The 13,693-nt window shown below is 36.1% G+C and overlaps 1 protein-coding gene across 1 annotated transcript in view; it reads right to left on the reverse strand.

The window, feature by feature from the left end:
* Positions 1 to 2,545: 2,545 nt before the first annotated feature.
* The window catches only part of PLCZ1 (phospholipase C zeta 1), a 32,506-nt gene continuing 21,358 nt past the window's right edge, over positions 2,546 to 13,693 (reverse strand). Inside the window, exons 8-12 of the mRNA XM_069490904.1 lie at positions 13,408 to 13,524; positions 12,162 to 12,331; positions 7,093 to 7,222; positions 3,425 to 3,574; positions 2,546 to 2,631 (exon numbers count right to left, since the gene is read on the reverse strand). Of these exons, the coding sequence (XP_069347005.1) occupies positions 2,546 to 2,631; positions 3,425 to 3,574; positions 7,093 to 7,222; positions 12,162 to 12,331; positions 13,408 to 13,524 (653 nt within the window). The remainder of the gene's footprint in view (positions 2,632 to 3,424; positions 3,575 to 7,092; positions 7,223 to 12,161; positions 12,332 to 13,407; positions 13,525 to 13,693) is intronic.

The following is a 13,693-nucleotide window of genomic DNA, read 5'->3' on the forward strand; positions in this document are numbered from 1 at the left end:
ACGGGGTATCTCAATAATAGGGTGTTCGAAAGAACTCACTATTGGATTTGGATTTGTGTTGGATAATTTGGGGAGAAGTTCCTAGGAAGTAGAGCTCTTCTCTGTATGGGATGTTGTCAAGAATTGGAGGCAATGCTATGATTGGAGAAAATCTTATCTATAAGATGGGAGGAATAAATCAAGGCTAAAGCTATAATTGGTAATGAATTAATAGTCCTTCGTATCAGTCAGGATAGGGGAATCTGTGGCGTGTTTGTGTTGAGACAATATTCATGCTTTTGCCATGTATTTTAGTCATGATTACAGAGTGGTCTTGTTTTGTCTTGTTCCATCATGGTACAGAGTGGCCGTGTCTTGGGTTGATGTTCTGTGAAATTATGTTCAACAAAGAAACAACATGGCCTAGCTGTGAGCCCCATGGCAGCTCCTAGCACCACCAAGGCCTCGCTGATAGTGCGAAGTTAGCTCCTAGCTGTCATTTTCATCAGCTGTAAGGAAGCACAAACCAAGGAATATGACCTAATCTAGAACATGGATGGCTTCCCAGAGGAACAGACATTTAAATTAAGAGTTTAAAGTTTAAAAGGTCTTCTGTTGCCACAGCCTCAGGAGTTCATTTAGCCTTTTCTTCTGTTTCTCTTTTCTTCTACTCACCAACACAATTTTTTCTTACCAATGAATTATACTTAGAAAGCTTTAGTCAAAGCCGGCTTCTCACGCCATTTCCAACCGTCTCTAAATGTGAGATTTTTCCCTGACTGTAGAGTTTCCTTGGGCAGCATCTGTTAAAAGTTCTTGTGAGAAAATCATAATCTTAATAATAATACTGGTTCCATTTAAAATGGTAAACTAAATGATAAATAATACACATTTTTAAAAAGAGTACCAAAAATGTTTAAAGACACAAGATTGTTGGACAGAAAATAAAATGATTTAATAGTTCTCTCAAAACTGTATTACTGATATAGAGTAGAATATTATTATAAAAAATGAAAAATTTGGTCTTCTAAGTTAATGAAGTGAGTTTGATTGGTACCTGAAGAAAAGATGGTAAAAGAAAATACATCCTCTTTTTTCCCTTATTTCAAAGCTTGAAGGTAGAAACGAGAAGTAGAAGTTTATCCCATTGTAGAATTAATGCATTCTCCTGCAAAACTCACTTGATGAAAGTCTTTGAATCTCATGGAATTCCAGCTCTTCAAAAGGGCTTAGGAGATTAGGGAATGTTAAAACCTTGTCAATGGGCTGAATATCCCACCTGCTGTCATGCTGAATAACAGATGATTTAAATAAGATCCAACCACTGCCAGGCAAAATGGAAGCATCTTTCTAAGAACCGGTTGTACATCCCTACTGGGAAGAGTGTACACCAATCTTAAATGCATGCAGCCCATAAAAGAGGAGCTGGGAGATTATGTACTGAGTAACTAACCTAAGACATTTCTTACCACTTATGGCTTTAGAATTTGAATTCCTAGTGAGCATTCTATTTTAAACATTTGGTGCTAACAGTAAAACATGCTAGATGGACTATTTTGTATTCTCTGGTCATCAAGAGATAATGCATTATACATCTCAAATAGTCATTTTTGTTATTTTACTTAAAAGTTTGGATTCAATTTCAACACATACCTATTGACAGCCCCCTACTTTGTCAAACATTATGTTGGGTGATTTCACCTCACTACCATGCAACAATGTGGTAGAATAAGTATTAATATCCCTGATTTTTTTGAAGAACGGTTAGTAAGGATCCATGTTCTTCTACATAACATTTAGTAAAGCAAAGTTCTCTTGATGGTGAGAAATCCAGCACACAAAATAGCACAGGAATCTCATCTTTGAGCAACAGACAATCTTGAAAGTATATTTAGTACCGATTCAGAAATATTGCCAATTAATTTGTGATCCAAGCATGTAAGTCCACATAGTAGATTTCTTTTATAGATATGGAGTATGAATACAGTTTGAATGCAAATCAATTTTATACGCACTCATAAAAACGTCTGTATAATTAGAGGGTACCAACTCCAGTGCACACAGCATCTAAGAACTAGCACAAGAACTCAGGGACTAATTACTCTGTAGGATATGAAAAGGCCCAAAGGGCCTGGAGAGCTAATTCCTTCCCACTAAAATATGCAGTAGTGGGTGTCTAGAAGTTAAAGCACTCTTGGATTTCACATTTCTGTTATACTGCTAAATATTTGCCAACATATCTTTTACAATCAGACATATTTTCAAAGCTTGTAAATTCTACTAATTAAAAATGATACAAGCCAGTTGAAAGAGCAGCAGCAGCAGCAGACAGGCAGGAGAAGTTGGCTCACAAGAAGGCCACAGTGGGTCTGGACCCTCTGAAGTTTCTGTTTTCTTTGTTCCAATGTGCTCTTTTGTATATTTAAAAGCAAATGAGCTCAATATTTCTGGTTTTATAAGTAATTATTTTTGCTTTATATTAAAAAAGAAAAGAAAATACACAGATGTTCAGTTTGGCTGTTTTATTGTGATGTCTAGCTAACAACATGTCAGGTACTGTTAGTTGCTATTGGACGTACCACACATAAACAAACAATGAAGCCGGCTCAAGACTCTCACCCATTCTGGAAAACAGAGGAACACGACGGTAACCTGCAAAAGGAATCACATCTAATTAGAATAATAAAATCAAATTAATCCATGGTGGCTCCAATAGTGCCACTGAGATAGAAGATATCTTTACAAAGCATGCATTAAAAAGCATGCCCATAGAGTTATATTTCCATCTTGTATATTAATCTTTCACAAAAAGTTAAATATCTGCACTTTTTATTCTGACTTCCTACTGCCCAACACTGAGCACACAGCTTCTCCTCCCTCCGAGGGCAGCATGACCCCAAATTTGCCACCGCCCTTCTGTTTCAGGAAGACCTCGTTTCCTAGGCACAGCTCAGGTGCTGTTAGAAAAGTAAACCTATTGAGATGAGGGAATTGGGAGCATGGTGTGAATCACCCCAGGGAGGTGACTCTGCAACGTAAGGTTAGCCAGCCATGAAAAGGGGTCAGGAAAGGACAATCTTGGGCTCCCAGTCTCTTCTCCTCAGGCAGGAAAAACGAGTCACTGCTTCTCCCTCCTGGTTGATTCTCACCGGCATTTCTTTATGGTAGTCATAACTACTCTTCACTGAAACAGAACTACGATCCATGTAAAGAAACGCTTATCCACGCCAAGTTTGTCTAATTAGTCTTCCCAGCAATTCCACACTCCCACCCCATCTTCCACATGAGAACACATTTCTGTAATTCCACAGAGAAAAAAAATATGTGTCGATGCATAAAATTTCTTTTGCATTCTATTTTTATGGATAGAACTATTTGGTATATCAGAGTATGTCTTTAATATATTTAAAGGTTAGCATAATCATCTAACTTTTAGGAACATTACCTTTGTTCATACATAGAAATGGTATAGTATATTGCCCAAGAAATTCATTTCCTGTTATTAAACCTTGATTTTCAACAACAAAACGTATCAATGCCAATTCTGGCACATGAATAATAAATGTGAATGTTTCATTCCATCTTGGACTAAAAGCTGAAAAATATAAATAAAAAAAAAAGATACAAAGAATTATAGACACTATCTCTGGGGAAACATAGATAATATCTATTCTCCAAGATTTTTCTTCTCAATACTTTAGCAATAATAATAGTTTGTGTTTTAAGGCACTTAAGATTTTAACATATCCACTGAGAGAGGACTAATAACAATAGTGGGTATTTACTATTGCTGCACAATGGTCTAAGAACTTTACATAGATCATCTCAATTAATCCTCATAACAACTCCATCAGGTTTATTACTCTCCCCATTTACAGATGGGAAAACTGAGCCACAAAGATGTTACATAATTTCCTAAGAGTTTCACATAGGCAGCTATTAAGTGGTAGAGCAGGAATTTAAACACAGGGTGTCTGACTTCAGAGCAGAAAGGTTTAATCATTAAGCAATATGATTGATGCGCTTAGGCGTTTCCTTAACGAAATTGAGACATGAAGAAGTTAAGTAGCATAATTTTGCTATACCAGGTCCTATTAAGGGAAGAGCTCCATATACACTTGCTGGACTGAAAGCTAGGTAATGACTGCTTTAAAGCCAGCTCTTAATCCTTCTTTTGAGTAAGTGCTCATTTCAAAATCCAAAATTGATGATAATTTCTGTCTCTAGCAAAATAAATCATCCCAAACAACCAACCCCTTGCCAAACAAGAAATTCAAATTGTGTCACCACCATTTGTATGATTTGTATGACCCAAATCATCCAAAACTTAAAGTGTAATTTAATGCAATCAAGAAATTCACATCCAGATTAAATAAATGCTCTACTTAATAAAGACTCAAAGGTTCGGAGAGGAATAATATGTATATTTTTTTCACATACAAAGGCAACACTACACTTGCTCTGTTGACAGCTTTTGTTCTTTGAGCTCCATTTCCAGAAGCATTGGTGAATTTGTGCCTAATTATACTATATCTATGTTTTCTATGGTGCACCTGTGGTCACAGGAGCACAGTCACCAGATGGCAATCCGGGATGCAGTCTATGCTTGTGGAAATAGTAAACTAATTGGCTCACGCTGGAATAATGACTATAGTACCTTAACATAAGAAAATAAATAATTTCATGGAGTACAAGGGCAGATTTAGAGTCAATTCTTTACAAACACTGAAAAACGTCTGCAGAAAATTTTTACACTGATTAATTCTTCCTCCTCCAACCCTACTTCATTGCACATGCCCTTTCTGCCTCCCTCCTTCTCTCCCTCTGTATCTCTCTTTCTCTATCTCTGTCTGTCAGTTTCTCTCTCTCTCTCTCATGCATACATGCACACACACACACACACACACACAAATATGAATTATAGGAGAAAGTCCTACCTTTTAGTTGTCAAAGTCAAAAAAATGTAAACCAGCATACCAAATTTGATAGTGATGACTATAGTTTTCCCAGGCATGACCAAAGCTAAAGAATTACTTCCACACTTTAACCAAATGTGATCTTTTTCCTCCCAGACTCTCGTGTCTTTAATTACACTACCATTACCCTAGTAGCTAAGTCATCTTAAAATCCCTCTTGCCCAGCTATCTAGACATTTACTCCTGCATGGTTCTTACTTACATCCCCTGTTCCTCTCCTGATGCCGTAGCCCTCTTTACAACCTGACTTTTACATCTTCTAACCATTGAAATTATATCTTGACTCTACTTTGTATTTCTCATTTCCCTCTCATAGACTTCTTCCTACCTAATCTGCAGGAACAATCTGCCTAATGCTCAACTCCGTTAGTCTTATAGTGGATATCCCTGTTTAAAAGTCATAATTTTATCCACCTTCTAGAGAAAAGAAAGTTCCTAACACCTTAGCATGGCTTTCAAGATTTTCCATGACCATCCCCAGTAACTTTCTCATTTTATTTCTCACTAATCTTTTTTAAGCACCCTGCATTACACCCATCTTGAGCTTATTGGTTTTTCCCTAGCATGTTTGAATTATGTCTTCCTCATATTTTAGGACTCATATTGTTATTTCTGCTTTAAATGTCCTTACCCCTAATCTCTGTAAAAAAAAAAAAAATTCTACTCATGCTCCAAGAACCATCCCAAATGTGTGCCTTCCACTTCCACTTCTTTGTACTCTCCTTGAAGCACTAATGGCGTTGTATCATAATAATTTTACTTGCATCTCATCTCTCATACTGAACTGTAAAACATACTACAGTTAATTGGGACATACATTATAACACATTTAATAAAACATATTTTAAGTCTTTTGATACTTATCACCAGGCTTTTAGCATAGCAGAGGCTCAGTAATGTTTGATGAACCAAATTGAATTTCTGCAGGGATAGTCTTGTAAAACACAGGGATGAAATCAAAATTCTAGAATCATAGTATTAGAAAGGGTGCATTGAATAAATTAAGGTTCTCTGCATTTTGCAATGAAGATTCATGCAGAGGATAGAGAGAACAAAAGATAGGTTACTAGAAGCCATCAACAGTTTCTATTTCTTGACATTGCCATTGTAATGTGCCTTCCACTCTAAGAGGTGCCAAATGAGGCAGTAAGTCATCATCAATATCCCTTCATATTGATAATATGGGGTGATGCGGAAAAACTACCCAATCTTTTTTCCATGCCTTTTGCTCTAGAGGCCACACTGGGGGAGTATGCAGGGGAGCACATGGGAGACAGATCGTGGACATGGTTAGAAATTATCATCCAAGGAGAAAAAGCCAAGTAAAACTGCACCTGTTCCTCTGCCAGTGCCGTTTAGCTTGGACCATATTTACAGACTCTAAAATAAAGTCCACTATACTTTGAGAATATCCATTCAAAGAAGATTCTAGACTCAAGGATCAGTTCCAAGGTCTCCTCCAAAGTGACTCTGACCCAGGCCAATCTCAGGAACCTACCATCTCTAATTTCCTTAGTGATTTTTGACCTCAGAGAAGAAATGACAATGCCAGTAGTATATTGCATAAGATATCAAAGGATGACAAAATGCTAAAAATCTTACCAAAATTATTTATTCTAATCCTCCACTTCCTTTCTGGCAAAATGACTGAATTATGAATCCAAATATTATATCAGTAGGTTTCTATGGCATCCTTAGCCTGAGTCAGATGCCACAGACCTTTGATCTGAAATAATTCAAGCAGCGAGGTAAAAATGTGTAATATGCTATGTCAGAACAATCACAAGTTTTTTATTTAACACAGAGGCTAGAGGCCAAGTAGATTTGCAGTTGTCAAAATGTCTTTCTTAATTCACCAATATGGAGGAAAACATAAAAAGGAAGTAAAAATATTTTTTTTAAGAAAAGTAATAAAATCTTTCAGGTCAGATAAATATCTGTATTCATAATCTGAAAATAGACCTAAATGACCTAATTATTATCAAATTGTTATGTCTGCATATAACATTTTGGTAATTTTGTACATAAGGCAAAACTTTGGCCTTATGAATCATATGCGTAAAAACTATCAATATACAATTTGTAAGCTTTCCAACAAGAAGTCTAATACAAATTATAAGATATATTAGGAGCTCACCATTTTTTTTAATTACACGAGTCTGCTGCTTGGCTTGATCATTTGGAACACCAAAAACTTCTATAATCACTGATGTGTCAGCTTTGTTAGATGATGCACTATTAAGAGGCAACTGGATACCGCTGATGAGCTGCACAAGTATATGTGAATGTCAACATTTAGCAGAATATTAAACTGCATTGCCACTTAATTTCAAAATAAAATTATGGATCACAAAAAAGCTGATAAACTCTAAGTCAGTTCCCAGAAAAAAAGCTGAAGCTGGAAAATAATGCAAATTTTAAAATTTAAGTCTTTTACCCTCAAGTATCAGTTGATAAATACCAAGAATCTGTCCAAATCATTCCACTTTAAGGAAATGTGATTATAGTGGAATCCACAAGGTCCACAAGCCTTTGTTATGATTATCTTTTACTAAAATTTATGATGAGTTATTCTGATATTTTGATAAATTTGTATTATATATGCTGCAAAAAATTAAAATCAATATGAATATTACTTTTAAATGTAAAAAAAAAAGCACCATATTTACTTCTTATAATAGCATTTTCCAATGATAGAATTTATGTTGAATACTTTATGAAATTTTGCATTATCCGTTCTTACCTATATTATTATGATGAGTAACCTGAATCTGACAAAATCAGTTGTCTTAAATGTATATAAGGGACTAGGTTCAAAAGAATGTTTAACAAAGCAATTAATAATAGTTTTGTTTAACCTTTTATTAGCCAAGCTAATTGTTGAAGCAAAAATTTGTTTTACTTTAAGGACCAAAATGAGCATTTAAAAAAACTATATGTGAAATGTACTAATTTAAGGTAAGAAATGGAAGATATGAGCCTAAAAATGCAGTTGTAAAAACTGAGGCATTATTTCCATTTTTGAAGATTATATAACAAGGAACAAATAAATAATTAAGTTTGGTAAAAATGAAGGAAGAAAGGGAGAGAGAAAAGAGGGAGAAAAGAAAAGAAAAGCTGTCAATGTATAATTTTTCCTTTTCTAAACCTGCACATGATAGCACTAGCTAGAAATCAGAGTGACTATGCAAATATTTAACCATCAATATAGAATGGCCATCAATCAGTCAGCATCATTAAGCATCAGAGTAATTAGAAAGAACATTGGCCATAAACATAGAGTACACTGATACCAAATACCAGTGCATAACAGCTAACTATCACTCTGCAGGTAATACACCCTTACCCAAAGCTTGGTACACCTCATTCCAAAAAAAACATTGTCTAATTTTGAAAAATGTAATTGAAAAGGAGAACTGAAAGAGAATTCAGGGAGCATTTGTCAAATAATTGGTAAACTCTAATTCACAAAGCCCACTGTGGAGGAAGGGATGTCAAACAGAAAGCCCTCAGTGGTCAACCAGAGTAGCTCTGCTTTCATCCATTGGCCTCAGCCATAAGATTTTGAATTTGAATTTAGAAGATAGTCTCATGGTTTTTGTAAATTGACCGAGGAACTGCTGTAGACTGGAGGAGACAAAAGAGAAATAACATCTAAATGCAATGTGGGATCATCGTGAGAATCCTAGTACAGAATATAATTGCCACTGATGGAAAAAGTGGTGAAATTTAAATAAGACCTGTTGTTGAGTTGCCAGCATTGTAATGTTAATATCCTGTTCTTAATCATTATATTACGGTTACGTAAGATGTTAACTTTAAGGGATGTGGGGTAAGAGATATAAAGGAATTCTGTACTACCTTTGTAACTATTTTATAAGTCTAAAACTGGTTTAAAATAAAAATCTAAAACTTAAAAAAAAAAAAAAATAACTGACCTAGACCAAAACTCTCAGTTTGCAGATGACAAAGAACAAACCAGAAATGCTGAATGCCTTCATCAGGGACATAAGAAAGCTAATAGTACAACTTGGCCCTCTGATTCCCAATCATGCTCTCCACATTTTGTGCAGGTCATAAAGTAATCACAAAGCTCCCTCTAATGATCAAAGCAAGAGAGAAAGACCCACGTGGCTATGACAGCAGCTACCTGGAAGAATAGTTGCATCTGCCTACTTCACTCCGTGGCACCTACACCTCAACACAAGGCCCCTCAGAATATGAACATGTGACATTAGTGAGCATCTGCACACACCAGCTACCTTCCACCTTCAGTTTCTCAGTAAAAGAGCATATATGTTCTCTTAACCTCAATAGGAAAAAGAAATCATCCATGCAATGAATCTACGTGTATCAAGCATACTTTTTGTCAGGCACTGTGAATAAAGGCTAAACAAAACATAGTTCTTATCCTTAAAGAATCCTCAGGCAAGTGGGGGAGAAAGACAAGTCATAAGCAAATAATTATAATGCAGTGTGATAATAGCCATAAAATATTACATACTGCCATAATACATGCATGCATAGGGTGTTACAGAAAAACAGACAAAAACTACAAAAAAAAAGCACAACTAACCTGGCCTAGGAAAATGGTTCCAAAAAGAAATGATTCCTAAGTCTTGAAGAGTGAGTTAGAATGCAGGAGGCAGGGGAAGGAGGGAAGAAGAGTCCAGTCAGAGGAAAGAGTATATGCAATTTATGGAGGCAAAGCATGGTCAGAGAAGGATCTCAGTTTCATATGGGCATAGAACAGGGTGAAAGACTAGAAGGAGTGAGAGACAGGGCTAGAGCAGTAGGCCAAGGCCTGACTAGGAAAGCGATCAGGAAAACAAATATTAAGTAGGCATGATCAGACTGGCAATGTAGCAAAATCTCTCTGGTCAACTTGTGGAGGATGGATCAGGACTCAGACAGGCTACCTGAAACCCTTAGTAAGCCAAAGGAACAGACCCGGATGACAGGTAGTAAATTCCTGAAACAAGACAGAAGCAAGGTGAGACCGAGAAAATCGAAGTGGAAGACATCGAATAGAATCAGCAGTAATTAAAGATGTTTGGGATATAGGAAGTAAAGGAGACATGAAAGATTAGAACGGCCCCCAATTTTCTAGTCTGAGCAATGTTCGGGAAGGGGCCATTCACTGAGATTTAAATAACATAGTGGAAGTAGATTTGACTAGGAAGGGATGTTCAAATTTTAATATTTGAAGTGTGACAGAATGGTGATTAAATAGGTAAGGATGGTACGTAGGCCATTAAAATATGTCTTTAGATTCCAAAAATGAGTTTAAAGATTTGGACATTGTTGGTGGTTAAACCATGAATGTTTGTGTAATGGAATCTAAGGAGAATATTTAGTTTGACACAAAGGTTAAAAAAAAGCTTTAGACAATATAAATATTTTAAGGTCAGGTAGTGGAAGAGGAACCCACAAGCAAAAATGAGAAAGAATCACTTGATAAGTAGGGAAAAAGGGGAGAGAGCACAGTCCCAGAGCACAGAAGGGAGATTTCTGTGGCATAGGAAGGGATTTTAAAAGTGGCTGATTTGCCGGTTCTTTTCACTAAATCAACCAATAAACAATACAAAAAAAAAAAAAAAAAAAAGGATGTCAACATAATGATAACACTATAAAGTAAGCTCAGTGGTCAGTACTGCTCTAGATTGTAGAAACAGAGACAATTAATCAATTTTTGGCTGCATCCAGCGTTGTAGGCAATTGCTGCCCGTCCACTACATGCTCCTACACTAGAGTCACAAAATTCTTAACAGCCTGTAAAAAAATCAGCTCCGTACTTCACTGTTAATTGCAACGGCCAGAATCATTTCAGTCCCGTTCGTCTTTGCTGAACTCTCTCTCCACATGAATATCTGGAAAACGGCTCTCAAACCTCCCATCCTCAGCTGGTCTAAAATGGTTAGGGCCTGAACTGGATGAGCGCAGTCTCCCAAATCCTGGAGGAAGGAGCCGATCTAGGAAGAGTCACATAAGGTGTGTTCGTGCACTCTGAAAGCCAGGTAATGAGGGACAGGAGGGTGTCGGTAGAGCCTTACTGAGTAATAACATGAGACACAATCAACCTGGCCAGGGATAGCAACGTAAGTATTTACCAAACTTCCAGACTAGGATCTGAGATGGTTCATATGCCTCTAGGAGCAACTAGTTAATAGAAGGAGGCACCAAAGAGACCATATCCACCCTATTTATTCCCAAACCACAGGTACACATACAGTCTAAAATAGGAATGCTCATAGTTACGTGGAGAGGGAAAAGCAACTAGCGGTTTTTCGAGACTCAGTGACATTTAAAAAAAGGAAATAAACGTAGCACTTAGGTTATAAAAGAATAAAGAAAGGTTTCGAAAAGTCTTTACTAATGGTAACAAATTATAGACAACTGCTTTTGCTCTGAACAAAATTATACAGGATGTGATAAAACAAAAGATGAAAGGTGAGCTAACAAGACAGGCATGGGGGGGAAGCCCATGCTGGGTAGGATACAGACAGAAGCCAAAAGGAAGCAGTAACTGGGGGGAAAACGAATAATGCAAGAGAAAAAGTCACATCTACATTAAAATCAGTAAAGGATAAAATCAAATACAGACTTTGAATCATCAACATATGTTAAAAGCTCTCCCAAAAGGTGGAGGTAAAGGAAACATGATAAAGTTTACACAAATTAGTAGACATGAAGGACAGATGATGGAGAAAAGCATATAGATACTTTTTAAGTAATCAAGTAATATTCAGAGACATAAGGGGAAAATAAAAATCCTGAACTACAAAAGCCTAATTCTGGAAATTAATGAAAAGAAAATGGTTTCTAGAATTTTCTGGTAAAATTTTTAAAGTTAAGGGAAGGAAAAGCAGCATGTCCACAGGGTGATTAGAGGGCTGAACTCAGACCTCTCTATCACAACATTAAATGTCTAAATACAATGGAATAATAGAAATAGAACTTTGAGAGCAAATGGCTTTAGCCTCAATATTTCTATTCATAGGCAGATAAACATTCACATAAAAATGCAACAGGAAGACATTTTCAGATAAGGAAGGATGTTGAAATACCACCCACCTATAGTACCTGAAAAGATTAACAGAACTCTAACAGTCATTAAAACAAATCAGTGGAATTCAAAATATTAATTTACACTGTCTAGTTTATATGATAACCTAAAAATGTAAAAGAGAAAGTTTTTAATCTTACCCTTATTGTAAGTGTAGTTGGATCACTGTCTCTTATTATATTTGGGTTAAAGTTTGATTGAGCATCTCTTAGGAATTGTGGTTTCAAAATATATCCAGAAGCACCATTATCCAAAAATTTCCCATTTTGTAGGTCCATAGGCAGACCAGCGGTCTGGAAATTTAAGGCCACTGTGAGAAAGAAATATTTTGACATTGTCAGGAAATAGAGGATATGGTTAAAGAAACACAGTTAAGCGATTCACTGAAAGCTAATTATAGATTATGTATCTTCAAATGTTCTATGAACAAGCATGATTAGCCTAATAATTCATGATTTTTAAATATTTTCCTCCTGCCATGTCTATATTAATGTCAATGAGTTGCAAAGTTTAATCTGTAAGCTAAATTATTAGATAGCTTTGAGTAAAGAAGTCAAAATGACACCTAGTATAGATTACAGAATAGCAACGTACATGTCAGGGAACATTCAAGAAATATAAGAATAAAGAAAATCAGTGCATTAAATGCCAGACGTGAAGACACCAACTATGTCATAAACTTTCAGGTCCAAGAGGTCCTGTTGTCACTTGAGGAGAAGGTGAGAAACAGGTAGAGAGATTGATAATCATTGTTAAAATGTAAAAACACCTTGATGTAGGCTGGTAAATAGCCACCGTAGAGAGTACCTCCCTCCACCTCCCCACTGGTCCAACTCTCCCTCTCTCCTGAAACTTATGGGCCTTGACACAATCCAGTAGGAGAAGCATTAACACTAGACACTTTCTGACTGGCCAGTGCTGTACCAGCTGTGCAATTTGGGATAAAGAGAGCGTGGGGAGAGCAAATAACACAGGTATGCAATCCCATTCACTTTTCAATACTATGAACATAGAACTATAAATGATAGAGGTCACGTGGTCTGAAGAGGCCTTGAGTATATCTTTCAAGCAAAGGAACTTGATCTTAAACGTCCTCTGACATCCATTTTGGATTTCTTGTTCCCTTCCTCTACCATACATGTTTCATGCTCATGTCTTATGAATTTAACCCCCATCCCCCAAGACTCACCTAGATTTATCCTCTGCAACCCATCTAGGAATGATTCCAAATCTTGAAATCTATGATTCACCATTAGTACCTGATCCCAAAGCCCCCAGGGTCAAAAATCTTCATAGGAAGCTTTTTTCATGAATTTTTCATAAATTCATAAAATGAATTCATTTTATGTGACTTTCGCAAGCAACTCAATATCCTATGTAACATACCCATTTGACAACCTATATTCCAAAATTCTTGAGGATTAAAATTAGAAGAGTCTGCTCTTGTTGCTTTAGGATATATTCTGGTAAGGAACTTCCTGGTGTGTAAAATAAACTCTTGGACTGAAAAAAAAGATTATTAAACCACTGTGAAATATTTCAAGTAAATTAAATAAGCTACTATTTCTATGTAATATACTATAATTATACAATAATTTCAATAATTTTGATATGTATTATCTTGGCAAAAATATTTGCAATTCATGAAAATCAAAATAAATCCATGCTTTTA

The sequence above is a fragment of the Eulemur rufifrons genome, chromosome 16, assembly GCF_041146395.1.
Source record: "Eulemur rufifrons isolate Redbay chromosome 16, OSU_ERuf_1, whole genome shotgun sequence".
In the NCBI taxonomy this organism is placed as follows: Eukaryota; Metazoa; Chordata; class Mammalia; order Primates; family Lemuridae; genus Eulemur; species Eulemur rufifrons.